A 27,697-nucleotide genomic window follows, 5' to 3' on the forward strand; every position below is an offset into this window, starting at 1 on the left:
TCGAGATTGTTTCCTGTAGTTTAGATTTTAAAATGTATTTTTCCTAATTAGGGTCGTTCCATCAGGACATTTACGTGTGGACTCAAGACTCAAGTTTTGTCACTAAATAAATCGGAGCAGCCTGGCCCTCGCGCATTGATTTCGAGTTCCTTCCAACCCTTCGCGCTTTGTAATTTGGTAATTTTTTGTCATTTTCTGAGCAATTCCCTGGCTCTAAAGCGCCGCGAGGGCCTGAGGGGAGAGCGGGGGGCGTGGCCTGAGGAAGAGGCGGGAAGCGGCGTGGGGGCGTGGCTTAACGAGGAGGCGGGGAATTGGGGGCGTGGCGCGCATGCGCGTGGTGCGCGGCACCGGCGGGGCGGGGGGGCGCGCACGGGGGGTTCCCGCCGGGGGCGCGCGGGGGCGGGGCCTCAGGTGAGGCGGGGGAGCCCCAGGTGAGCCCCGGGAGCCGCCATGGACGGCCCCGCCCTGCCCATCCGCCGCTCCCGCCGCGAGCTGGTGGAGGCCGTGAGGGAACGGCCCTTCCTCATCGTCACCGGCGAGACGGGCAGCGGTAAAAGCACGCAGCTGCCCAGGTACCTCTACGAGGCAGGTAACGGAACCCCCTTCGCCCCCCGCCGCTCCGCGGGCTGCGGATGTGGGACACGAGCACCGATAAACTCACCCGGCTGTGCCCCTGTCCCCTCACGGGTGACGCAGCTTCGGGCTGGGATGTGCTGAGAGGAGGTGGCTCGGTTAAACCTTTGTAAATAATAATAAAAAAACCCCCCAAACTGTGGCTATGTGTACATTATGTAGGTACGTGATATAAAGTGACCTGGAGCAGCTCAACTCAGTGTCCTGCAGTCACTGGGGATGTTCAGTCTGGAGGAGGCTCTAGGGGTGATCTTAAAGCTTGAAGGAGTCTGGAGTGACAGGGAGTTGCCAGAGAGCAGGATCAGGTGGGGTGTTGGAAAAGAATTGTTCTCTGTGAGGGTGGGAGAGCCTGGCACCGGCTGCTCAGGGAATCTGCCCCATCCCTATGAGCATCCGAGGCTGGAGAAGACTCACAGCAACTTGTCATAGTGGAAGATGTTCCAAGAGGGGGTGAAACGAGATGATCTTTAATGTCCCTTCTGTGAAAAATGCGTATTTTTATGATTGGCTTTTTCCAAATATTCAAATGAATGTTATATGTGCTGTGTTATAAAGTAATGCTGTATTAAGTCTCTTAAGTAGTGTGGTAAATATAGTTTTATGTTACAACAAAGTGTTAAAATAGAAACTATGCTATGGAAGGTACTTCTTTAAAGAAAGGACTTGGAGCGAGAAAGCAGCCACAGGACACCTGAATCTTTCAGAGAAAAATAATTTATTGCTCCATTATCAGAAGAAATTAACTTCTTCCTGCCTCAAAGGTGCTGTTAGGATTCAGAGAAAGAAGCTGACACTACCCAGACAGAATCCTGTGTTTGAATGGGATTTATGCATCATGTATGAGCTGTATGAATATGCAACAGGCTATTGTTTTTAAGGGTTAATCCTCTGTTCATGTGGGTCCTTTTTCAGTCTTATTTTGCCCAGAAAGAGATGCCCAGACATCTGTAACTCTTTGTTTCTATTGTCTCGTATTGTCCTAATCCCAATTATCCAAATTATTATTTCTCTAGCCACATTACCATTTTTATAACCATTTTATCACTAAAATTGGTGTTTTTCACTCTGTGTCCCCCCAGGGCTGGCCGGGCACGGAGCCATCGGTGTGACCCAGCCCCGGCGCGTGGCCACCGTGTCGGTGGCACAGAGGGTGGCCGAGGAGATGGGCTGTGCCCTGGGCACCCTCGTGGGGTACCAGGTGCGATTCGACGACTGCACCTGCGAGGTGGGACCTGGGGGCTGCTCTGGGGGTGGGACAGGGTCACCCGGGGGGGCTGTCCCAGGGCTTTGGGAAGGGGCTGTCCCAGCTGTTGGTGTCCCCTGGCTCATTTGAGGGAGGATTTTGGGGCACCTTGCAGGTGAATCGTTGCCAAGCATGAGCACAGTAAGAATTATTTGAGCTGTGAATACATGGGCCAGGCTCTTAAATATCTTTTAAGGAAAATCCTTGTGGTGCCCAGGGATGTGCCAGGGTCACCCAGGGGGCAGGGGGCTGTCCCAGGGCTTTGGGAAGGGGCTGTCCCAGCTCATTTGAGGGAGGATTTTGGGGCACCTTGCAGGTGAAGCATTGCCAAGCATGAGCACAGTAAGAATTATTTTAGCTGTAAAATCCTACATCAATGCATGCATCAGGCCCTTAAATATCTTTTAAGGAAAATCCTTGTGATGCCCAGGGATGTGCCAGGGTCACCCGGGGGGGCTGGGGGCTGTCCCAGGGCTTTGGGAAGGGGCTGTTGGTGTCCCCTGGCTCATTTGAGGGAGGATTTTGGGGCACCTTGCAGGTGGAACATTGCCAAGCACCTGTGCTGCTGTCCATGAGCACAATGTGAATTATTTTAGTAGTAAAATCCTATATCAATGCATGCATCAGGCCCTTAAGTATTTTAAGGAAAATCCTTGTGGTGCCCAGGGATGTGCCAGGGTCACCCGGGGGGCAGGGTGCTGTCCCAGCTGTTTGTGTCCCCTTGTGGAAATGCATAAAATCAGAAAGTTTTGGGAAAGCTGCAGAAGGCAGGCCTCAGAACTGTCTCTCAGACAGTTTAGAGCTAAGCAGTAGCCATAAGTCAGCAGAAAAATGATGTAAAATGTAGAAAAGCCAAGACAAATAGAACAATGGTCTGTGTATTAACACTTGTCTGGAATAACTCCCTAAATACAGAAAAGTTTATCTAGCAAGATATTAGGAAGTTTTTAAGCTTAATAATGGAGCTCTGTGCATTGTGTTTTAAGGCTTGGTAGGTATTGTATTCAAAATAAGCAAGCATTGACTCATTTGAGGGAGGTTTTTGGGCACCTTGCAGGTGTGCTGCTGTGTGTGAGCAGAATAAGAATTATTTTAGCTGTAAAATCCTATATCAGTGCATGAGCCAGGCCCTTAGGTATCTTTTAAGGAAAATCCTTGTGGTGTGCTGGGTAAATGTGTAGAAGAGTTTGCTTTGAGATGGAAGGCCAGGCTGGCAGTGACTCTGTGGTTGCCCTTGCAGGACACTGCCATCAGGTACATGACTGATGGGTGCCTGCTGAGGCACATCCTGGCTGACCCCCTGCTCAGCAAGTACAGCATCATCATTTTGGATGAAGCCCACGAGAGGAGCCTCAGCACTGTGAGTGCCTCTCATGGCTGCGTTTTGGGTCACTGTTTCTGCTTTTCTGTGCTCTGTTTATCCCTTCCTTTCACTTCAGCACGATCCCCGAGGGGTTTGGACTGACTTTCCATGGATGTGCTTTGTCCTTTTGCTGCTTTGTTCAGTCCGTGCTGCATAAATTGAAAATAAGATGTAGCCTGTAAGTGTTGGATTTTTGTAGTGGTTGCATTTAAATGCAATTAAAACTTTTGCTGGCTGTTGAATACTCTCCCAAAATTTCCAGGAGTTTGAAGGCAGAGCACAGACTTTCTAGAATACTTATTTAAAAAATAAACCACCACAAAATACACCAAAAAAAAAAACTCTCTTGTCCAATGTTTTTTAGGGTGTGTATGTGACTGTGCAGAGAGATTATGGCTGTTGGGTCCATGGAAGCATCTAGACCTGAGTCCCAAAAGCTTTCAGAGGTCACCCTGACCCTTGTGTGGCCAGCAAAGGGACATTGAGGTCACTGAGACCTCAGGAGATTGTGCTGTGTGTCAGACAACCTCCTGCTCCAGCAAACCATCTCCCAGCCCAGTGGAAAAAAGGGAAAATGATCTCCTGAATCCCAGTTTGCCCTCAGGCATCTGAGGGAATTGCAAATAACTGAGCTGAAGTGGTGGAAGGAGCAGATTTGTAATTCAGAGCAGCACAGGGGAAAATAAACTTGCTGAGGTCGTAGCAATAAATAAAACCAAGGAAGGGTGCACACACAGTCAGGGGACATGGCTGGAAAATGGGATGAAAAATGGGGCTGAGGTAACTTCTCACAAATGACTTGACCAGGAGAGTGTAAAAATGAAAAACAAAGGGGTTTGAGAGTTACACTGGTGCTGTGAGGAGAGCTGGTAAAAAAATCATTAAACTCTAGAAACCAAAATATCCAGGCCAAATGTGTGTTTTCTTCAGAGTGCTTAGGCCTGGAATATGTGATTTTCACTCTATCAGTGGGATAAAATAATCAAATTTCCAAGTTTTTCAGGCTCTTCTAAGAAAACCAGGGTTTTAACATCGGCTGTTCCTGTTTTTCTGCCAGGATATTTTATTTGGGTTGCTGAAGAAGCTGTTCCTGCAGGAGAAGCCAGCAGGCAGGAGGACAGACCTGAAGGTGGTGGTGATGTCAGCCACCCTGGAGGTGGAGAAGCTCTCAGAGTTCTTTGGGCACTGCTCAGTGCTGCACATTCCAGGCAGGAGTTACCCTGTCAAGGAGATATTCTGCAACCTGCTGGGCCCCAGGGATGTGGGCAGCTCTGCCTATGTCACAGAGGTTTGTTTTCTCTGGTTTTGGGGTATTTTTCACCTGGAGGAATGAGCTGTTCTGTTGTGTTCTCAGCATCTCTGCAGGAGGCAGGGGAGGATCAGTTGGGATGGTGAATTAAATGGGATTTCAACTGATTTTGCCTTGTTTTTTGTTTGTTCCAGGCTGTGAAGGTCGCCCTGGATGTTCACTTAAATGAACCAGAAGGTGACATCCTGGTTTTTCTCACAGGTGAGGATTTTCCTGGGTGAATTATGGCACTGCCAGCAAAGCAGAAAAGCCTCCAGAGCCTGCCTGGTGTCTCCCAGAGCAGAGAGAAGGGAAAGGTGCAGTTGATGCACAAAGTCCTGTGCAATGGTAATTTCCGAGCTTTTTAGGAATAACCAGATTGACTCTGTGTTGTCTGCATGGTTTAGTTTGTTGTTAACTCAGGGAGGAAGAATTATTTGAGCTGTAAAATTCTACATCAATGCATGGGCCAGGCCTATATATATTGTCTAATCTCTAATAAAAATATATCTAATTTTAAAGGCATATCCTTGGTGGGAGGCCCTGTGGAAAGGCTGAGTGTCACCTCCCGAACCCCCTCTCATTAATTCCTGATTTTAATGATGAATTATTTTAGCTGTAAAATCCTACATCAATGCATGGGCCAGGCCCATATCTAATATTAATATCTAATAAAAATATATCCAATTTTAAAGGCAAATCCTTGGTGGGAGGCCCTGTGGAAAGGCTGGGTGTCACCTCCCAAATCCCCTCTCATTAATTCCTCATTTTAATGATGTTGGCATATTACATATTGACAAAACAATTTTTTTTGAAGGTGTTGCAAACCAGGAAGGCAGAGCTGTAGCTAATTAGGTGACTGAAGTGCTCTTGTGTGTCTTTTAGGGCAGAATGAGATAGAGAGAGCTTGTGATGTGCTTTTCAAGAGAGCAGAGTCCATCGATTACCGCTACGAGGTGCACGACCGCGCTGTGGAGGGGCTCCTCATCCTGCCCCTCTACGGCTCCATGTCCACAGGTCAGAGCCAAAATCTCACTTAATCACAGCAATCTGAGCTGCAGGGCTTGTTATGGACATCATCCTCATCAGATTGTCTGTTTGGCTTGGGAAAAGGGTGGGAATGGGGCACTTTGGGGTGGGGTTTTATTGTGGTCATCATGAACTAAATCAAACTTCAGCCTTCTCTGCTTGAGCCTCCAGTCAAAATCCAGATCCAAGTCTGGATATGACTTCAGGATCCTCAGTTAGGAAGGGGATATTGAGTAACTGAAAGCCCAGATTACTTCACATTTTACCTTACTGTACTTCACCTTACTGTACTGTACCTTACTGTACCTTACTTTACCTTACTTTACCTTACACCTTATTTTGCTTTATTTTGCATTGCTTTATTATGCATACTTTGTTTTATATTGCTTTGCTTTATTTTATTTTATTTTGTCGTCTTATTTTACGTCATCATTTTCTGTCATTTTAGATCAACAGAAAAGGATATTTTTGCCAGCCCCCAGAGGCATCAGAAAATGTGTGGTCTCCACAAACATTGCTGCAACATCTCTGACCATTGAAGGAGTCAGGTATTGATTTCTGTCTCTCATAGCAGAGGGAATAATTCAGAAAGGTCTGGGTTTGGAAAAACACATTTATTCTGCTACTATTGCCTTTTTTTGGGTGTGTAGTAAGAAAACCATTGATATTATTATAGTCTTAGAGGTGACCAATATTTTTGAATCTATTTTGAAGTCAAATCTACTGAATAACCAGGGTCTAGGTAGAATAAATGTGTTTTTTAAAATTAAATCCTTGTGTCAGTTCCCTGCTAAACCCTGGTTTTTACCTCTCTGGATTGTTTATTTCAGATATGTGGTGGACAGTGGCTTTGTGAAGCAGTTGAACCATAATCCCAGAGTGGGTTTGGACATCCTGGAGGTGGTTCCCATCTCAAAGTAAGTGAAAAATGTCACTCACTTATTGTTTCTGGGAGCTGCTCTGGGAATAATGCTCTGTGTTAAAAAAATAAATAAAAAATAGGCAGCAACCTCAAAGCCCCATGATTTAAAACCACTTCAAGGTTTTAAAACCACTTTAAAGTTTGAAAACAATTTAAGATTTAAAAACCATTTTAAGGTTTAAAGCCACTTTAAGGTTTAAAATCACTCAAGGGTTTAAAAACCACTTTACGGTTTGAAACCACTTTAAGATTTAAAAACACTTTAAGGTTTTAAAACCATTTTAAGGTTTAAAAACCACTTCAATTGGTTTAATTAACTAATTTAAAACCAAGTGAAAAGCAGTTCAGGATATGCAATTTCCTAAAAGTTACAGATATTTAGGAGGAATTGGCATGGTCTGAGCAGTGCTGGCTGAATATGACAGCATCCAAAAAATACAGAGAAATTCTTCTTTATTTCTTGCACAACTGGATTTTTCAGCTGCTGTGCAGGAATACCTGTTCCATCTATAAAGAGAGACATTTTGTGCTTGTTTGGGGGCTACCAGAAGGGATGAAAGGTTTGAATATTGATTTTTTTTTTGGGCAGGAGTGAAGCCAAGCAGCGAGCTGGACATCTGCAGGGAAGAGTTTTGGGTTGTACAGCAGGGAGTTCTGGGAGCAGTGCATGCCCCAGCACACCTAACCAATTTAAAACCAAGTAAAAAGCAGTTCAGGATATACAACTTCCTAAAAGTCCTAAAAATATTTAGTCCTAAAAATATTTAGGAGGAGTTGGCATTGTCTGAGCAGGGCTGGCTGAATACGACGGCACCCAAAAAACGCACAGAAATTGTTCTTTATTTCTCGCACAGCTGGATCTTTCAGCTGGATCCTTCAACTGGATATTTCAGTGCAAGAATACCTCTTCCAACTACAAAGAGAAACATTTTGTACTGTTTAGGTGGTACTAGAAGGGATGAAAGGTTTGAATATTGATTTTTTTTTGGGCAGGAGTGAAGCCAAGCAGCGAGCCGGGCGCGCGGGCCGGACATCTGCAGGGAAGAGTTTTGGGTTGTACAGCAGGGAGTTCTGGGAGCAGTGCATGCCCCAGCACACCTGAGCAATTTTAAACCAAGTAAAAAGCAATTCAGGATATACAACTTCCTAAAAGTCCTAAAAATATTTAGTCCTAAAAATATTTAGGAGGAGTTGGCATTGTCTGAGCAGGGCTGGCTGAATACGACGGCACCCAAAAAACGCACAGAAATTGTTCTTTATTTCTTGCACATCTGGATCTTTCAACTAGATATTTCAGTGCAAGAATACCTCTTCCAACTACAAAGAGAAACATTTTGTACTGTTTAGGTGGTACTAGGAGGGATTAAATGTTTCAATGTTGGTTTTTTTTTTGGGGGCAGGAGTGAAGCCAAGCAGCGGGCCGGACGTCGGCGGGGAAGAGTTTTGGGTTGTACAGCAGGGAGTTCTGGGAGCAGTGCATGCCCCAGCACACCTGAGCAATTTTAAACCAAGTAAAAAGCAGTTCAGGATATACAACTTCCTAAAAGTCCTAAAAAAATTTAGTCCTAAAAATATTTAGGAGGAGTTGGCATTGTCTGAGCAGAGCTGGCTGAATACGACGGCACCCAAAAAACGCACAGAAATTGTTCTTTATTTCTTGCTCAGCTGGATCTTTCAACTGGATATTTCAGTGCAAGAATACCTCTTCCAACTACAAAGAGAAACATTTTGTACTGTTTAGGTGGTACTAGGAGGGATTAAATATTTCAACGTTGGTTTTTTTTTTTGGGGCAGGAGTGAAGCCAAGCAGCGAGCCGGGCGCGCGGGCCGGACGTCGGCGGGGAAGAGTTTTGGGTTGTACAGCAGGGAGTTCTGGGAGCAGTGCATGCCCCAGCACACCGTGCCAGAGATCAGGAGGACCAGCCTGACATCTGTGATCCTCACCTTGAAGTGCCTCTCCGTGCACGATGTCATCAGGTGAGCTCCCTGCCTGCAGGGGGATTATCCCGCCCCAGGAGGGGCAGGGGCAGGATTAGGGCCCCAGCCAAGTGGGACAGTGCAATCAGCTTTGCTGCTGCTCTCCTCTCCATTCCAGCTTGCATCCCCAGCATCAGGCTCTGCCCAAACTCCCATCTCGCCCAAATTAAATGTGTTTGTTTGTAGCGTTCCTTTAAAGCCATAAAATCCATAAAAATTGATATATTTAAATACTTAAAAATCCTCAAAATACTGGCTTTTATGTCTTTAAATGCTTAAAGTCCTTAAGATACTGGGGTTTAGACCTTTAAATACTTAACATCCTTAAAATACTGGTTTTTACACATTTAAATACTTAAAATACTGGTTTTTATACCTTTAAGTACTTAAAATCCTTAAAATACTGAGTTTTATACCTTTAAATACTCACAGTTCTTAAAATACTGCTTTTTATACCTTTAAATGCTTAAAATTCTTAAAATATTGGTTTTTGCACCTTTAAATACTTCCAACCCTTAAAATACTGGTTTTTAGACCTTTAAATACTTAACATCCTTAAGATACTGTTTTTTACACCTTTAAATACTCATAGTTTTTAAAATACTGGGTTTTACAACTTTAAGTACTTAAAATCCTCAAAGTACTGCATTTTATACCCAAAAAGTTTCATCTCTCTGGAATTTTTTAGTTCTAAGACTGAGCAAGAGTAGAAAATGCAGTTTAGTGTGTGCCATGGAATTTGTCATCAGAAATTCCTCAGCTGGAGGTTGGACAGGAACACACAGAAAATTATTATTATGATGATCTAACTTTGGTTAGAAGACGTGCATTGGGGAGGTTTAAAAATTATTTTCATAAATATTTAAAACTTTAAAATAAATAAAATAAATTTAAAATATAAAAATAATAAATAAAATTTATTAAAATAAACTTCAAAAGAAATATTTAAATATTTTAAAATTATTTTTATGAGTATAAAAACTAACAAATCTACTTCTTTTTTATCCCTAGGTTTCCCTATTTGGACCCTCCTGAGGAAAGACACATTTTGGAAGCTCTGAAGGAACTTTACCAGTGCAATGCCATTGACAGGTAAAAACCAAAAGGTTTCACTACAACAATTTCAAATCTAAGGCTTCAGTTGATGTTTTGTGTGGATTAAAGGACACTCCTCAGCAGCAGAATGTTTCCTTATTTAACCTCCAGGAAGTTTCCTGGGGTTTAATGGACTGTCTGCAAAAGCAGGGCTGGAGCAGGGTTTGGGGTTTGGGAGATAAAAATCAGGTTCTGCACGTTGTCCTGGAGCTCCTCAGTGCCCTCAGCTCTGCATCCCAGACTGCTGTGGCTCAGCAGCTCAGGCAGGAAATGAGATCTTATCCTGAGCTTCCAGGAATTCTTCTTGGAAATAATGAAAAAAACCAAACCCAAAGCTGGCTGTGCCTGCCACGGAGCAGACACGAGCAAGCTGGAGAAATGTGGATTATTTTATTGCTGGTGACACTTGTGCATGTCCCAGCACCTGTGTGGGCACTCACAGTCAGAGGGGAAGTGCTTCTTACCCAATTCACATTTAAACATCATTGCATTGAATCTGTGTATGTAAAAATAGATATAGTGAGATATATAATGATATGAGGTATATATAATGAGGTATATAAAATGAGGTATATAATATAGAATATAATATATATATAATATATATAATATATATATAATATATATATTATAATATATAATAAGATATATATAGAATGAGGTATAGAATGAGATATATAATGAGATATATAGTGAGATATGTGTAACAGAATGTATAATAAAATATATAATGAAGTATAGAAAATATATTAAAACATATATAATATATAAAAATATATACACTTTTCCCCTGTAAATATATATAAATTTATATAATATAAATATATAAATATCTATTTCATGTAAATATATATTTATATATCATGAGATGCATAATAATATATAGAAAATATATTTTAAAATATATCATATATTAAAATAGATTTAATTTTCCTGTAAATATATATTTATATATAATAATATATATTATAAAATGCATAATGAAATGTATAATGAAATTTATAATAAATACAGAAAATATATTAAAGTATATATAATATATAATATATATTTTTCCTGTAAACATATAAAAACATATGTATTATATAAATATATATTTCCTGTAAATATTTTATATATAAATATATATATATAAAAATTATATATATATTTTTTTCATATATATATGTATATGTAAAAAATAAAATTTTTTTCCTCCTTCAGGAGAGGCCATGTGACCAGACTGGGAGAATTCCTGGTGCAGTTTCCCCTCCCTCCCAACCTGTCCTGTGCTGTGATTAAAGCTGCTTCCCTGGGCTGTGAGGATCTGCTGCTGCCCATTGCAGCCATGCTGTCTGTGGAAAACGTCTTCATCCGCCCAGGTGGGAGCTCCTCTTCCTCTGCTTCTGCCTCCCTGTATTTGTTGGAGGTGAATTCCTACTAAACTCACAGTTCCACTGGTTTTATCTTTATTTTAAGATCTCACTGCTGTGGCAGAGGAAGAAGCTGAGCTCAGTAGATTAGAGGGTGCTGTGGTGGGTGGGTTCAACAGTCTTGTTTTTCCTCTCTTGATCCCTGTGAGCTGTTTGTTTATTCCTTTATCTTCCCATGTCAGCCTCTGGATGGGTTGTGAGTGAGCAGTACTTGCTTAGAGAATGGAATTCTTCATCCCTGGTGCTGAGTGATGAGATTAATCATGGATTTAATAGCATCTGTGTGCTCTTGTTCAGCAATAGGAGGGAGGAACAACTGTAAGTGCAGCTGTAGAAGGAGAGACAAATTTAAAGATAACAGGAATAGAGAGCCAAAGCTGCCAAAAACAAACAGAAAATTAGGTAGTGATGAACAAAAATGACTTTGAGATATAACTTATTCCTCAGGTGATCCTCAGAAGCAGAAGGAGGCTGAGCTTCAGCACCAGGAACTTGCCTCTCAAGTGGGAGGATGCAATGACTTTGCAACCCTCTTAAATATTTTTGAACAGTGCAAAGCAAGGTATGGAATTCTCCCTTACACTAAGTGGTTTGGCACTGCTCATAACTCCCAGTTTTCAGGTGTGCTGCAGTTACACATCTCTGTGCTCATTCCTGGTTTCAGATTTATTCCTTGTTGTGATCTGTAATTTCCATCCAGACACTTGATATTTAACCCCACCAAGTATCTGCCTGTGTAGGTTTTTGTGTGACCATAACAATAAAACAGAGGCAAATTTCTTTGCAAGCAGCTGACAAAGGGCTTCTTTATAATTCAAATATTCCTGTTCTCAGCAAGTCTCCTTCAGCCTGGTGCCAGAAATACTGGATCCATTGGAGAGCTGTGAAATCTGCTTTTAGTGTGGAAAGGCAGCTGCGGGAAATAATCACTAAACTGAAACAGGTAAAAAAAAATAACATTTCTGGGCATGTTTGAGCTGTATAAACTTACATTTAAGAGATGTGGTGGGTGCTGAGCCTTTGCCAGGTGGCTGCTGCCTTCCTCCAGTAGAAAATAAACCACTTAAATATTTTTTATCTTGCTTGTGTGACTCAGGTCCAGTGGTGGTAATGGGCAAGAAGGAGAGGTTTTCTCCTTTCCTCATGGTTTCTGCCCAGAGTTTAGAATCCATGGGATGGAGGGGGTTTAACTGCTTTTTCTTGAAGATCCATCCTGATTCATGTTGCTTTTTCTTTTCCCAGCTGCCAGACTTCCCTAAGGAGACATTTGAAGGCTCCAGAACTGAAATCCTGAGAAGATGCCTGTGTGCAGGATACTTTGTTAATGTTGCTAGGAGGTAAGGAGTGAAGTTTGGAGAACTGAATGGAAAAGAAATCATGCAAATTACTTTAAAGTGTGGGTTTATGTTGGTAAAAGCAGCAAAGTAGTAACTGCAGGTGAAGGAGATGTTTCTGCAAGGGGTTGGAACTTCTGCTTTTGGCTGTCTTCACCATTCCAAGGAGAGCTTCCCAGGAATGTCATTGTTCTGTCTGTGCAATGAACTCAGCAGCTGAGAGTGGTTCCAGATATTCAGCTGAAGGGCGTGGAATTCTCCAGCTCTCACAGCTTTCAAAGGCTTCACTGCCAAGCCCTGTTGTTATTGTGGTGTTACACCTGCAGTGCTGCTGTGGTAAATGAGATTTCTTGTATTTCACTCTTTAAATGGATTTTTACAGTTTAGCTCTGGAAGCACCTTCCTCTTGGTGGATATTTGAGAACTTTTTTCTGTGCTGCTGCTGATTTGTTCAGTTCAGTGTTGCTGTATAATCACAGCAATGTGTGTTTTGTTTTGTTGTTGGGTTTTTTAAATTTATTTTTTAATTTCTTTTTTTTTTAGATCTGCAGCCAGGACATTCTGCACCATGGATGGGCATGGCAGCATTGTCTACATCCACCCTTCATCCACAGTGAGTTCCCAAAATCCTGATAAAGCAGAAAAGCATCTCCAAAAGGAATGAGGGGCAGGTCCTTAAACTCTCCCTGGTGCTTGCTTTGGGCTGCACCCAAATTCCTCAGGCTTGGTCAAGGTTTGGGTTGTGAGGTGGGAGTGACACAGGCTGGACCTTCGCTCTGCCTCTTTGATCAATTCTAAACCCCTAAAACCCGCTAACACCCGCTCACATCCCACCCATTCTGCTGCAGGTGGGGCTGTGAAAAACCAAACCAGCCTTTGAATTTTTCAGCTGTACAACCAGGAGACCCTGCTGGAGTGGATCATCTTCCACGACGTGGCCGTCACCTCCAAGATCTACGTGCGCACCGTGTGCCCCGTGCGCTACGAGTGGCTCCGGGAGCTGCTGCCCAGGCTGCACCAGGTGGATGCCTACGAGCTCAGCAGCGTGGCCAGGGAGGAGGTGACTGAGGAGGAAATAACCAAGTGGAAGCAGAGGGAGGAGCTCAAAAGGCAGTTTGGTAAGCACAGTGCTCATCCCTCTGTGTGTGTGCGTGTGGTTTTCTGTCACCGCGTTTCTGTCACCGCGTTTCTCCTCCCAGAGGAAAAGCAAGGCACAGTTCTTCCCAAGAATATTCCTGGGTTTTATATTCTCTGAACCTCAGAAAGAAAAAGCAATTCCAGAAAGAAAAAACAATTCTTATTTTATTTGCTGCTCCTGTGTTGTTGGTGAGTGGAATTGGTAATTGGATTTTGGTGTGTTTTCATTCGCTGCCCAGTTGAATCCAGGTGTGTGTGTTGGGACAGTCACAAGATTCTGTGCAGTGGAGTGCTTGGCAGATTCAGTTTAGATGTAATGTAATATAGCATAGAATAATATACTATAATCAAGTAATTAATTAGCCTTCTGATAAGATGGAGTCCTCCTCATCATTTCTCCCAGACATCAGGAAAAAATACCACTAAAGTTTCATTGTTGTTTTGGAGCCCTGTGTGTTTATTATGGCAGGTTCTGGGCTAGAAAGTGTTAATTTGTTTGGTGTAGTTGTGGTTGTTTTATGCTCCTCACAGCTCTGCAATCCTTCTTGCCACACTCACCCCTTTTGGATTCTTTGAGCAGAGTTGAATAAAAGCATTTTGAGGCTGGTTGGTTGAGTTTGTGAAGGGTATTTAGCCATTGATGCCCAAATAATGATGCCCTGGGAGAAGAGCTGTGGTGCAGAGGGAAGGAAAAAAAAACATCAAAAACCTCACCCAGCAATAGAGGGAGAAGAAAAAGTCTCACATTTTGGTGTCTGATTCTGACAATGAATTTAATGCCAATGTGTGAATGGTCAGTGTTAATTAGAACTGTGCCTGCTGACTGATCTGGCCGCTTGGCATTCCTGGGATTCTCCTGTCAGCAGGTTCCTAAAGCAGCCAAGTATCCAAAGGGCCTCTTTACTCCTGAGCTGACCCTTCCAAAACATCCATTCATTGTACACTAAACACAGATTCTCTTCCATTTCCTTAACAAAGGCAAAAATGCACAATTGTGCTCAGGCCAGCATCACTTGCTCCCCTGCACTATTGTATAAACCCAGCATTTTAAACATCAATTTCAGTTGGTTATAAATAATGCAGAAGAGCCCCATTAGTTTATCTGAAGGAAATGTTCTCTGTGTCCCCCTTCTCGTTATGGCTTCATCAGGCAATTCCCAATTAACTGCAGTTTCATTTTCACCTTACAGATGTTGTATTTCTGGCACCTTCATGAAAATAGGTGGCTGAATAGCTGACAAGACATAATAATTAGAATTATTTTAACAAGGGGTGCTGATTAAAGCTCATTCTCCTTCTCTTACCAGCCCCCAGGACCAGGCTGCAGTAGCTGCTTCACTCACAGATTTTAAACTCTCAGAGCCTTTGATTTTCTTTTTTATTGTTTTTTTAGGCTGAAAATATTTTCTGCTTCTCTTGCCTTCTGTGAGAAGCAGTCCCAAGGTCTCAGTGCTGTGGGGGAATGTGCATTTCTGATGGTGCCTGAGCTGCAATATTGACTTTTTTCACTCCCTTATCTGCATGTTTTCCTCTCCCTCCCTCCTGCCTCCGGAAATTTTTTAAAGATAGTTTATCCCAATGTTTTTTCCTGTGCTGTCCTGCTCAAACCTGAGTTTGGGATGTGCATTTCAGAGGAGAAGTGGGTGTGCAGAACACAGGTTTCATATTCTCTGCTCAGTAAAAAGCAAGATTTGGGGATGAGATGAGCCCAGCTGCAAACATTGACATGGGAGCTAAGGTGTGATTTTATTTTGAATTTTTTTCCCTCCCTGCTGTGGTGCAGTCTGTCCTCTCTGGAAGTTATTCAAGTGGCTGCATGGGAGAAAAAAAAAGAGATTTTGTTGGGTTTTTTTTCTTTTTGGTATTTAACAAATAGGAGGACTTGTAATGCTGGGGGGTGTTACATTCATATTCTCTGAAAAATCACTTTACCCAGGATTTTTCTCCTGGGAAGCCGAGAAGCCTCAGAGAAAAAGGAAAACAATAATTAATTGTCTGATTTGCTTCTCCTGTGTTTTGCTCCTTTGGAATGTGTTTGGAGCTTGTTTCATTGGTTTCTGATGTGAATTGTTTTCAGTCAATGGCCAATCAGTGCCAAGCTGTGTCAGGGCTCTGGAAAGAATTCTCATTATTATCTTTTTAGCCTTCTGTAAGTATCCCTTCTGTATTCTTTAATACAGTTTAGTTCAGCATCCTTTAATTTAATATAGCATCATAAAACAATAAATCAGCCCTCTGAGAACACAGAGCCAGATTCATCATTCCTCCCTTCATCTGGGGGGGACACAAACACACCAGGGGAGTGGGTTTGACACAGAGAGTTTATTTTCATTTCTTTCTCTCCTCTCTCCCCAGAAGGAGCCCCAGAGAGCTCTGCAGGGAAGATGGAGAGGAGGAACGATGAGCAATCCATCCAGGATGCCCGAGCTCGGTATCTGCAGAGGAAGCAGCAAAGAGCTCAGGCTCTGAGTGGCCCTGGGAAGGAAATGGGGTAACTCTGCTTGGGGGGCAGATTGTGCAGCTCTGGGCTCTTTGCAGAATGCCCAAGGACTGACAGGAGTGCAGGGAAACTTGTGCCAAAGAGGACAAACTCAATTCCCTGTGCTGCATCCAGCAGGGAAAGCTTCCCAAGCTTGGTGTTGCTGCAGGGCAGTGGCAACAATTTCACAGCCTCAGCTGTGGCTGAAGCCCTGATACCAAGTGTCATGCCAATTCTCTGGCATTTATTTGACTGAAAGAGCTCTCAGTGCTGTTATAAATGAAATTTTTCTTCAAGGTCAGTTGGGGTTTATTTTTGTAAGGAGTGGAACTGTAATTTTTTACCCATTTTATTCTGATGGTGGTCACACAGAATTCATGCTCAGGAAAATGTGCAGGAAGGGCTCTTGCAGTGGTGGGAGCAGCAGGATTAGATCCAAAGGGACAACTGCAGGATTAAATCCAAAGGGACAACTGCAGGATTAACCAAAAGGGAAAATTTCAGGATAAAATCCAAAGGGACATTTCCCACCTGCATTCCTTGCTGTGCTGTACCAGGTACACACAGGGAATTAAAAGTGTTTTTCCTTGAGCATCTGAAAGAGAAGGAGCTGTGGTGCTTTGTCATCATGAAGTTTGTTTCCTTCTCAATAAAGAAATTCTGTTTTATCACCATAATAACCCTGAAACGCTCCAGGGCTGGAGTGAGCAGTTTGGGTAAGAATTTCCAAATAATTGGAAGAACTTGCTGTGATTTTTCCTGCCTCAGCTGTGTGCTCTGTGCCACCCTGGGCACTGCTTCAAGTGCTGGATTGTGTTTTATTACTGTAGCCTGAATAAAGCATTCACCATCCCACCTCTGCCTCACCTCCAGCATTCCAGCACTGCCTCCAAAACCGTGGATTTTTTTTTTAATATTACAATATTATTGCTCATAAAGAAAGTGCTGGCTCTGGTAATTGTTCCTCATGCTGTGATTGATGGGGAAGGGTTTTGTTCTTTCTGCTTTGGAGCAGCAGCAGCACTTGGGCTTGACTCATCCTCTGCTCTGAGTTCTGCTGTTTAATTTGATTTATATTTGCAGTGTCACAGCCCCTCATGAGTCAAATGCCATCTGCACCACCCAGTGGGCCTGAAATGAGTACACAGAATGCCCACTGTTCCTTGGGGCTATAAATCACTTGGCAGATCCTAATGCTGATTTCTTTATATATATTTTTTTTTCTTTTCATTTTCCAAGTGAGGGATTTTTCCCCCACTGTGTTCCAGGGCTTCTCTCAGAGGTTTGGAGATGGGGAATTTAAGACAAAGTAAAAATTGTCTGGGGAAGTAACAACTGTGAAATAAAATAAGATTTCAGAATAAGCTGTTCAATAAAATAAGATTTCAGCCATGCCAAGTGTGACAGCACACACAGCTCTGGCTGCTGATCCCAGGAAAAAGTTAAGTTTTTACCTGTTTTACGTGCTGGAGGTCAAGTGGGAGTTAATAAAACACAGAGGGAAGTGTGGAGGAGCTTCATTACTGTGCTGGACTCATTAACAGGGGCGTGGGAAGGGTCTGGGAGAGCAGCCCTGGGGGGAGGGATGGGGACAGAGGGGACAGGGACACCCTGGGGATGAGGAATGCATGAGATCTGGAGACAGGGACAGCAGGGGATGGGAGAGCCATCAGATCATGGGGAATCCATCAGATCCCAGTGACAGGGACACCCTGGGAGGGGAGATCCATCAGTGACAGGGACACCAGGGACACCATGAGATCACGGGGACAGGGATGCTCTAAGGATAAGGAATCCATCACATCCTGGGGACAGGGACACGAGGGGATGGGGAATCCATCAGATCCCAGTGCCAGGGACACCCTTATCCCCTCGGTGTCACCTCCGGGGCTGTGCCTCCATCACATCCCCATGACAGGGGGACACCCTGGCAGGAGGGGGTGGGATCCATCGCATCCCGCTGACGGTGACATCCCTGTCCCCTCAGTGTCCCCTCAGAGGGGACATCCCTCCCATCCCGGTGACGGGGACACCCTGGCGGGGGTGGTCCAGGGACTGCCCCCGGTGTCCCCTCACGTCCCCCCCGTGTCCCCCCGGTGTCCCACTGTTGTTCCCCCCCGTGTCCCCCCGGTGTCACCTTGCCCGGCCGCGCCGCCCCGCCCCACGTGACCGCGCGCGCGCGGGCCGGAAGTGACGCCGCGGCCCCTCGGTCGCATGATGTGGCAAAAAAAAAAAAGGCCGGGGAAAGGGAGGGAGGGAGTGATGCGTCCCCAAATAGTCCCTTCCGGCGGCGCATCACAGCCGCCGCTCCCATTGGCGCCGCTCGCCGGGATCCCTCCGCGCGGCCGACCGGCGGCGGCAGGTGCGGGTATCCTTCCGCGGCGGTATCCTTCCGCCGGCGGGGGCAGCTTCCGCACGGCCCCGCTCCGCCATCGCGGCCCCGCTCCGCCCGCACCGCTGAGCCCGGCCCGGCCCGGAGCGCCCCGCCGCCGCCATGGCCCAGATCCTGCCCATCCGCTTCCAGGAGCATCTCCAGGTGGGCGCGGGGGCGGGCGGGCCGCTGCCTCGCTCCGCCGGGGGAGCCGCCCGGGGACGGAGCCGGGGGAGCCGCGCCGGGCCTGCCCGCGGTGCCTCCCGTGAGGGCGGCCGGGCGCGCTCGGCGCTGCTCGGCCCGCGGTGCCCGGCTCGGGGAGCGCTGCCCGGAGGGCGCTCCCGGGAGGGGCCGGCCCGGGCATCCCGTCCTTGCCGGTGCCCGCGGGCCGTGCCCGGCGGGGTGGGCGAGGCTGGCGCGGTGCCCGGGCGGGCCGGGCGGTGCGGGCCGGGCGCGGGTGGCTCCGGAGCGGCGCCAGCGGGAAATCCCGGCCCGGCACGGCCCGGCACGGGGGGGTGAGGCGGGCAGGTGGCCGAGCTGTGTCCGTGTGCCGCTTAATGTATTTATTTGAATGGTCTTAAAGCTTCTGTAGTTCTAAGGACAGGCTAAAGCGATCTGCCGGTGTTCCCACTTCTAATGTCATTTTGTGGAAGGAAAATCGCGTATTGCAGCGAAACGTGGGAGCTCTGCGGCTGCCTGCAGTGCAGCTGTGGCAGTGCAGGTGCCCAGGTGCCCGCTCCGCTGTCCGCTGGCCTCTCCCCAAGCCCAGCTCTGGCTCTCGTTGCACCAGAACCACACGTTAATAGTTTATTTCCGAGCGATGGCGCTGAATTTCTCTGAGGTGACTTCCTGGAGGCGCCGGGCTGCGGAGCGGGAGCGCGGGGCTCCCTCCCGGGGCAGCGAGGGCTCCCTGCCCGTGGGTGAAGCCGCGGCGCTGGGAGGGGTCTGGATCCACTTGTGCAATGGGCACTTCCCATCTGACAGGTCTGAAGGGCGAAGGGCTCTGAGTGTTCCTCAGCTCGGTTTCACTGCTCAGGAGTGGGTTTGTTTTTTTTTTTTGAGGAGAATTTGTCTAGTAAAAGCTACATTGGCTCACCTGGTCAAGGTCTTCTGGTGGTGCCAGGGTCTGTGTTTGGTTTGTGCTCAGCTAACTGGGGTAAACACAGTGATGGATTTGCATGATTTACTGTGAAAAAAAGTGCCCGACTCAAATGGAAGGTAATTCATTTCTAAGCGCCTTGTTGAAAGAACCACTGCAGAGTACTTAGTTGAAGGCTACAGCTGTTCATAAATGCTGCTTTGGTGCTTGTTCAGGTGTGTAGCTGAGCACTGAATGGTTTTACTCCAATATCAGTTTAAAAGCAGGGCAGAATCCATAGTTTAGGTATCCCTGTGGTGAGCAGCACTGAGAGGAGAATGTCAGGAATTGGCCAGAGCTTCACCTCCCAGACAGTGCCTTGTCCAGCCCCAGGTGCTGAGGAGGTTCTGTGCACTCAGGTGAAAGCCAGCCCAGCTCTCAGTCAGGCATTGTGGCACTGCACCTTTGTGCATTATTTAAGCCCCAAACCTCGCATGTGACCCACTGCCAGGTCTCTAATGACATGAGTGCTGTTACATAATGGAACTCATCTGCTTCACGCCAGAAGTGCTGGGAGCTTCCAGGCCAGCACTGGGGTGGAACAGGACTGCTCAGCCTCCAGACTGATTTGTCTGCTTATTTGGGGTTGGATTTGCATTTTTCTCTGCCTGTGCCCATTCAGTGTGGAGCACTGGCTGAACCAGTCTCTGTTCCAGCTGCACACAGGAGCTGATCCTTTCTCAGCTGGGTGTGCACCCCTCTGAGCCTGGGTGCACGTGGCTCTTGCCTTTGAACTTCCTCCTTTCATTTCATTGAAAAAAATATTCAGAGGAATTTGGATTCTAGGAGTTGCTTTTCTGCTGAAGTTCCTGATGTAATTTTGAGAGCAGAAACACTGATATTGCAATATTTTTGCTGTCCAGGCTCCTCATGGACTCAATAAAACAATTTCTTGAACTGTACCTGACCCACATTTGTCTAGGAAACTTGTTGTACAGGTGTTGTGCAACACCTGCAAGTTTGTAGTGATTGTTAATGAAAGAGGAGGTACCCAGCTGGAGCCTGAAAAAGCAGGTGATGGATTTGAATGAGAAAGTTCTTGCAGGCTGTTATTGAAATCAGTCAATAGACACAGTGTGATCCTGGTTCTCCACAGATTCATTATTGGAGGTTAAAAAGTGGTCAAGTACAAAGCTTGTCCTGGTGTTCAGCTTCAAGGCAGACCATTAGCTGCTGCTGTTGGCAGCTTGGCTGTGTGATTTGGGAATGAAGAGGTGAAAACTCCTGAATGCCTCATCTCTTGGGGGCACAGTGCTTTGTACCCCAAATTGGAGCTGAAGGTGGACTTTGGACAAGTAGGTAACATGCTAGGGAGGAGGGAGCTTTCTGGGGAGTGTAAAACCAAAAATGTTGCCAGGGTTTGTTTGTCAGGGTCACAAGCTCTGCAATCTCAGCAGCCCCAGGTGTGCAGGCTGCTCTTATCTGTGTGGTGTCTGCTCTACACCCCTGCCTTGCCACCAAGGAGCAGCAACAACAGCCTGGGCAGAACTTTCCTTGGGAATTTTCAGGGAGGAACCTGATTGCTGTGCTATCAACACTCATGTTATAAAACTTTATATAGCTGCTGCCTTTTTTTTTTCTTTCCCCAAAGTAGGTATGAGGAAACAATCCACTGTGTATGTAGTGGGAGATCAGAGTTCAGTGTGTGGGATGATTGCAGATCTGCTTGCTTCTATCCAGGCTTCAGGGATTCCTGAAAACAGCTGCTTACTGTGGTGGGTCAGTGGAGCTTTTCTAAGAGGACAAGTTCTTGATGAGTGAGAAGGAACCAGACTAATTAGCAGGTGATGAACTGTGATTGCCACTTAATTTAACCACACTACCCTGAAATATATAAATACTGAACTTGGAGCAGGCCCGCTGCTGTACTGAGTTAAGGCATTAATAAATATTCTTCTGAATTGAAATATTTTTGTAAAACAATATAGAGAAAACTACCAGCTCAGGCTGTGCACTCGATACCAGGACAGAAGTGCTTTTTTAACCCTAGGAAAAGGGGGTTTGTATTTATTGTTCATTGATGGAGCAAACCTGAATGGCAGCTGTGCTGTTCTGCTGTGGTGGTGCTGGGATGGCTCTTGGAATCACAGCTGGGCCAGAGAATAAAACAGGACAGCCAAGGAATCATAGAACGAAATATATAAATTCAGTTGTTTGCTCTAAATATGACAAACAGCAAAATTGTTCCATGTATTGTGCTGACAGGGAGTTTAATGCAGCCTAAACCACAAATCTCTGCTGTAACAGCATTAGTTGGGAGCAGTTACATCCTCTGTGACAGTGCAAGTCAGAAATTAGAGAACTGTGGTGCCTAATGCTGTTTTGGTGGGATTCTTGCTCTTTGCTTCTTAGTGATTTTGGAGTATTCCTACAGAGGGGAAATACGTAAGAGAGAATGGAAGTGAGAGGGATTGTGTGTGTGTCTCAGCTAATTGGATAGCAGCACTGAGTTAAGCAGTTTATGAGCTGTGCTGGGCACGTCCCTCCCAGGCACTGAGTGCAGGGCCCTGCTGCCGTGGTTTGTGTTTGCTGCTGGGGCTGGGCTCAGCCCAAAGGAGGAGTGGGATCAGGGGCTCTGAGCCCCAGTGCCAGCAGGTCCAGCCTCACTGGGGGCACTGGGACAGTCCCACAGCACGGCCTGGCTGCTGAGGGAGGGTGCTGCCTCAGCCTGCTGGGGGGGAGGCAGAGAATAGGAAGGATATAGAAACAGGAGAGCTCTTGAATCTCCTTATCTGTTGGAAACACGACTTCCTAGGCTGCCACAGGCTGTAACTCTTACCTTGCACTGGTGAATATGGAGTACTTTGCCATGGACTGGCTGTGGGACTCTCAGAACTGCAGGGATAACTAAGAGAGCATCACAAACACAAATGGTTCTGTGTGGCTGATGTTTGCTCTGCTGAACTTTGGTCTGTGGAATGAAAAGAGCAGCTCAAGTGTCTGCCTTGGTCAGTCAAAGCCTAGGAAAGCATGGCCTGGGATAGAGCTAAATATGATTCATTGCACACTGAAGTGCTTCTCAAAAATATGGGTATTTTCCAGTTTAGTGGCATTTTCCAGCTTTGTGATTTCCAGCAGCATGCAGATAAGGAGTCTCTGGGCAGGGGCTGAGCAGCTGCTGGTGGCCACAGAGCAGTGCTTGCATCCTGTTGGGTGTGAGAGCTGAGGTGAAATGTGTGCTCAGCACTTCGTGCCCTTCCTCACAGGCAAGGAGAAATGATCTGACAACTAAGCAGACTGCCACAAGAAAGGGAACATTACAGGAAGGGGTCAACAAAGAGACTCCTGTCAGCACTTTTACCATTCAGTTTGATGTCCTACACATGTGACAACTTCTCTGGCTAAGTTACCAAGAATGCACTTGAATTATCTTGCAGTGAAAAAACAATTCTGGTAATCAGCCACTGCCTTACAACGTTACAATGACTCACATCTCAGGGCTGCTCAGATAAATGCCATCACAGAATTCCAGGGTTCAGCAGAGCCTGCAAGTGACTGAAGTATCTGATCCTGGGTGAGATGAGTCCTTTGGGGACTGCTGAACACAGGAGTTGCTGCTGTCCCTGACAGTCTGTGTCATGGTTCCACTCTACTGGAGCAGCTCTTTCACAGAACACTTTATTCCTAGCAGGAGTCTGGTGCAACTGATCTTTCCAACAAACGGTGCTGTAAAATAACTCCCAACTGTAAATCAGTTGCCCAAGGACTGTTAGCAAGTTCTGCTTTCATATCTGCTTAAAAGCCAAGGAAGTGGGTTTTGTAGTAAAATATAGCAATGTCTGAAATTCCTTTTTTTTTGTTTATGAATCAGTGAAATGTAGTAGACTTGGTGCAGCATAAAATACTTGGGGGTCTTTCCCTTTGTAATAGAAAATCTGTACTCCTTAGTTGTAGTTCAGCTCCTGGGTTTGTACATGGAATAGTATTGAAATTTTCAGAATAAAAGCCTTCAAAGAAATATTTGCTGTCACGTTTCCTAACAGTAATCTTCATCTCTGTTTGCTTTGCTTAGCTTTATAAACATGCCTGCCTCACTCACCTGAACTTCAGCCTGTTTGGGCAGGAAAACAACCGATATTCCAGGGAATGATCTGTGCTCAGGAGTTCTGTGCAGCCCAGAAATTCACCAGCTGGGCAAGGAAGTGCCACTCCTGGCTGGTGACACTCTTGTGTAACCAAACACAGAGATTGTCTCTGTCAGAGTCAATTTCCTGAGCCTTGAAGCAGACGTGGTTCATGCACTTGGTTTGTTGAGATGAAAGATGAAATGTTGGCAGGAGGAGTTTGTGGACTTAGAGACCTTGAGATGGTTGCATCTCCATCAGAAAACTTCTTCAGAGCTCCTGTGCCAATCTTCTAAATCTTTGCAAAGAAATACCTCATCTTTGATAACAGAAATTGTAAAAGTCTCCCATGTCCCACCTGGGTCAGAGCCTCAGAGCTGCACGAGCAGATGGCAGTTTGCTGTGGATTAAGGTAAATCTGCCTTGCAGTATCCAAGCACCTTTGCTGTGGTGGTTTTGTCTAGACCTCCCTAAGAGGTCCTGCCATCTGCTTGGACTTGCTGCTCTGATTTGTTCTGGTTTCACCCTGTGAGTTATTGCCTGCTTGGCTCTCTGCAGCCACCCCCTCTACCAAATTAACGAGGAAATTGAGTGCTTGATAAATGATTTGGCACTTGCTAAGCCTGCAGCCCTAGCAAAGGAAATGCCACGTCCCAGTAAGTCACTGCAGCTCCACCAGATCAAACTCCCACATCTCCAGCCCTTCCCTCCCTGCAGGGGTGTGATTGGCTTGTGTATAACCCTGCCTAGCTCAGGTACAATTGCCAGGTCTGGAGGACACTGCTCAAAGTGTGAAAGGGACTTCTGAGCTTGAATCTAAAATCTTCTAAATGGCTGGAGAATGTGGGGTCAGCTTCTGGGATGCTGGACCTCAAACACTTGCCTAAATCTGAGTAAAAGAGTTCTGACCTGTTAATGAGTTAGGGTTTGATTTTTATTTTTTTAATAGCTGTCACATGCTGTCACCTGACTTTATTGTCAAAATATTCTCTGCATAATCTACATCATCCATCCAAGTGATTTCTGTGAGGCTGGCTTGGTTAACTTGCTGTGCCACGGCTCAGATGTTACTTGTTCCTCACATGTGCTGTTGCAGAGCCTGGGCAAAGGGGAAGTGGAGTCAAACCCTCTTTATCAGGAGCTGCAAACAGGCAGGAGCAGAGCAGCTGGGGCATGGCCTCCCTGGAGCTGCCTCAGAGCACAGCTGATAAGAGCTGAGAGCTCCAAACCAGCACAATCAGCCTAAAATGCCTTGGAAGGTCTCGCCCTTCTTGGGGCATCTTGGGCTTGAAGGTCTTCCAGAAAGAAAAATACCAGAATATTAGAGCTGATAGTTCTTCTCATAGAAGAAAACTGGGGTTCTCAAGGTGGACAAGCTGGAATATCGGTGTGATGTGACCATGGCTGCATTTTTGGTGTTAAAAATGCAATCAACTTTGTTTCCCTACTGATTATCCTCCTCATGCAGGGGCTTTGCTAAGTGCTGTTAACTGAAATGTTTTGTTGCAAGCTGTACAAGAAATGTGGGCATTGCAAGGCTTAGGGGAGCAGGCTGTGGCTCAGAGAAGGAAGTGGTTTATTGATAACTCCTGTGTCAAACAGGGCCATTGGTGATTTCAGCAGTGCCCAGCTGTGCCTGCTGCTGCGAGACAGGCCTGGGCTAATTGCTAGACAGGCAGCTTTTTTTAGCTGCACAGGGATGGAGATAAAGCTCAGACACCTCACGTGTGGTGTTAAGCTTGAAATAGTGATAGCTGCCAAAGGCAGTGGATGAGCTCAGGGAGGAGGGCTGGGGAGAGTGAGGGCTGAGGCTGCAGGTCCAGTATGGTGAGTTCAGAGTGCTTTAAGCCATGTGAGGGGGCTCAAAGATTGAGTTCTTAATGGATAAGTTGTAAATGGACCTTGAAGACAAGATACAAGTGCTTGAATGCTTCTCCAGGAAGCCTGCTGGCTTTAGATGAAATTGTGCAACATTTTGTGTTGTGCAGGTTTGGGGTAGCATTGCTGTTTGTCACCAGATAAAGCAAAGTCTGATATTTCCTGTGACATTCACAAAAGCTGCTTGTGGCTATACCAAGGTAATAATGTTAAACCTTTTTATTCTCTTCCAGCTCCAAAGTTTGGGCATCAACCCAGCAAACATTGGGTTCAGCACTCTGACCATGGAGTCTGACAAATTCATCTGCATCAGAGAGAAAGTAGGAGAGCAGGCTCAAGTGGTGATCATTGACATGAACGACCCCAGCAACCCCATCAGGAGACCAATTTCAGCTGACAGTGCTATCATGAACCCTGCCAGTAAAGTCATTGCACTGAAAGGTATGAGTTCTGCTAAAGGGCTGCTGGAGTGGATGGAGAGCTTGCTGTAGAGCTAGTTTGTGAGGGACTGAGCTCTCCCAGGTAATTTGTGTGGGAGGATCCTGCAGCAATTTCCCACAGCTTAATGGGAGCTTAAGCTGAATGCATTTTCAGCCCTTCTGGAGGCAGCTGGGCAGGGAGCTTCAGCTGAGTGTCCTGCTATTTTGCTGATGATTAGGATGAGTTTTTTCCTTCAGTCCAAATGCTGCAGCTTTGAGCAGGGAGAGCTGGAAGGCAAGTTTGGCCTTTAAGGAATCATGTTAGAGGGAAGTGAGACCTGATCTAAGAGTATAACTCTTAGATCAACTAAACCTTTCCTTAGAGACAGGAAAACTAAGGCTGGGAAGGGGGGACAAACATTCCTGAAGGCCTTGGTTTGGCCTTGCTGAAAGAGTCCAGTGCATTTTTATTGTATCAGGCAGTGATAAGAGGAGTAAAATTATGCAGGGAAGACTTGTGTGGTGAAGGAAGTACAAGGTCAGCCAGCTTGGTATCTCTGATGTTACAGAGAACAAGCATTCCTCTGGAGTTTCCAGAAATGTCCATCTCTTCCCCTCAGAGGCCCAAAAAGCTTAAAGTGCAGTCACTCTAGAAATGCATGTATTGCTAATGGAAAGATTTGTATGTATCCAATGTTACCTAACTTTGCCTTTAATACTGTGCTACTGTTTTGTCACAACTTTAATGCTTTCTTGTGTGTGCAGATGGTGAGTTACCTCAATTGACTGTACCTAGTACCTGTTGTGTCTTATGACAAGAAAAAGCAGAATAAAATGGCTCAGATTTATGGTGCACATGGCTGAACAGTGGTGTTTAAGCAACTGAAGGCCTAAAAGTCAGAGGTTTCTGTGCCCTCCCAAACAAGGGAAACCCTAAGATTCCCAAAATTAATCCATTCAAGAACCCAAAGTGTACTTGAATCACTGGGATCTTGATACTGAGCTTTTTATGAACAGGACTGACCCCTTTGACTCAAGTCTAGATTTTGCCTTGTAATACACCTTGCCTAGCATGTAGGAATGTGTTACCTGAATGTCCTCTCCCTTGACCCTAAAGCTCCAGCTGCACTAGATGTGGAAACAAACTGCTGCCTGTAGCCTGAGTAACTCTGTAGTAGAGAGATTTCTCCAAATTCTGGAGAAACTCCTCACTCAGCATCTTGCATCAATTGCTGAGCTAATGGCTTTGAGCTAAATCAGTCCTTGGTGAGTGCAGGCACTTGCCTCTGTGGCACTGTGACTTCCTCAAGCTGGCCTACAGTTACTAACTGTAGCAGATTTTCTGGCCTGCATCCACTTTTATGGGATCTTTCCTATTCCTCCTGGGCTACACTAATGTGTGCTTAAATAATTCTCTCCTATAAGTAATAGAACTGTCAGAACTTTTCTTATCTTCTCAACAGGAAGAAATCATTTCTTAGGCCACTGTGTTATACAAACTGGTAGATTTGACTGCAGGTGGCTGTTCAGGATGTTTGTATGCACCATTCTATGTATTTGGAGAACTTTTCCTCTTGCCTTCTAGAGCTTGTGTTGGTCCCTAGATTCCTTGCCCTGCACAGTTCCTGTCAGTCTGGTTTGCAGTCAGTAGCTGTGTATCCCATTAGTGCAACCCCAAGGTTTTGGTTAATTAGCCTGAATTACAAAAGCCCTCTGCCAACCTGACTGTTCCATGTTGTGCCCTTTTAATACTTAAAACAGATGTGGACATAGCTTTAAATGCCACTGACAGCTTCCCTCAGAGCTCCAAGGAGCCTCAGCATGACTGTGACCTGGTGTTGGTGTGTGTGAAGTATCCTCCAACCCATTTGTGTGGCTGAAGCTTTTGTCTCCTACCAACCCATTCTCCACATCT

The 27,697-nt window shown here is 45.5% G+C and overlaps 2 protein-coding genes across 3 annotated transcripts in view; both read left to right on the plus strand.

Moving 5' to 3' along the window:
* The first annotated feature begins 432 nt into the window (after positions 1 to 432).
* DHX40 (DEAH-box helicase 40) lies at positions 433 to 16,767 on the plus strand. Its single transcript, XM_058037491.1, has 17 exons — positions 433 to 589; positions 1,713 to 1,858; positions 3,117 to 3,236; positions 4,297 to 4,527; positions 4,683 to 4,749; positions 5,413 to 5,544; positions 6,005 to 6,104; positions 6,387 to 6,473; positions 8,273 to 8,455; positions 9,467 to 9,547; positions 10,754 to 10,911; positions 11,410 to 11,524; positions 11,797 to 11,905; positions 12,205 to 12,299; positions 12,840 to 12,909; positions 13,186 to 13,414; positions 15,789 to 16,767. The coding sequence occupies exons 1-17, from the start codon at positions 451 to 453 to the stop codon at positions 15,926 to 15,928; spliced, it is 2,202 nt and encodes a 733-aa protein (XP_057893474.1). The 5' UTR covers positions 433 to 450; the 3' UTR covers positions 15,929 to 16,767.
* Positions 16,768 to 18,337: 1,570 nt separating this feature from the next.
* The window catches only part of CLTC (clathrin heavy chain), a 30,015-nt gene continuing 20,655 nt past the window's right edge, over positions 18,338 to 27,697 (plus strand). For both annotated transcript variants that reach the window (XM_058037341.1, XM_058037342.1), the window contains exons 1-2: positions 18,338 to 18,448; positions 25,597 to 25,804. In XM_058037341.1, coding sequence (XP_057893324.1) covers positions 18,407 to 18,448; positions 25,597 to 25,804 — 250 coding nt within the window. In that variant the 5' untranslated portion in view covers positions 18,338 to 18,406. The remainder of the gene's footprint in view (positions 18,449 to 25,596; positions 25,805 to 27,697) is intronic.

This window comes from Melospiza georgiana, chromosome 19 (assembly GCF_028018845.1).
Source record: "Melospiza georgiana isolate bMelGeo1 chromosome 19, bMelGeo1.pri, whole genome shotgun sequence".
NCBI lineage: Eukaryota > Metazoa > Chordata > Aves > Passeriformes > Passerellidae > Melospiza > Melospiza georgiana.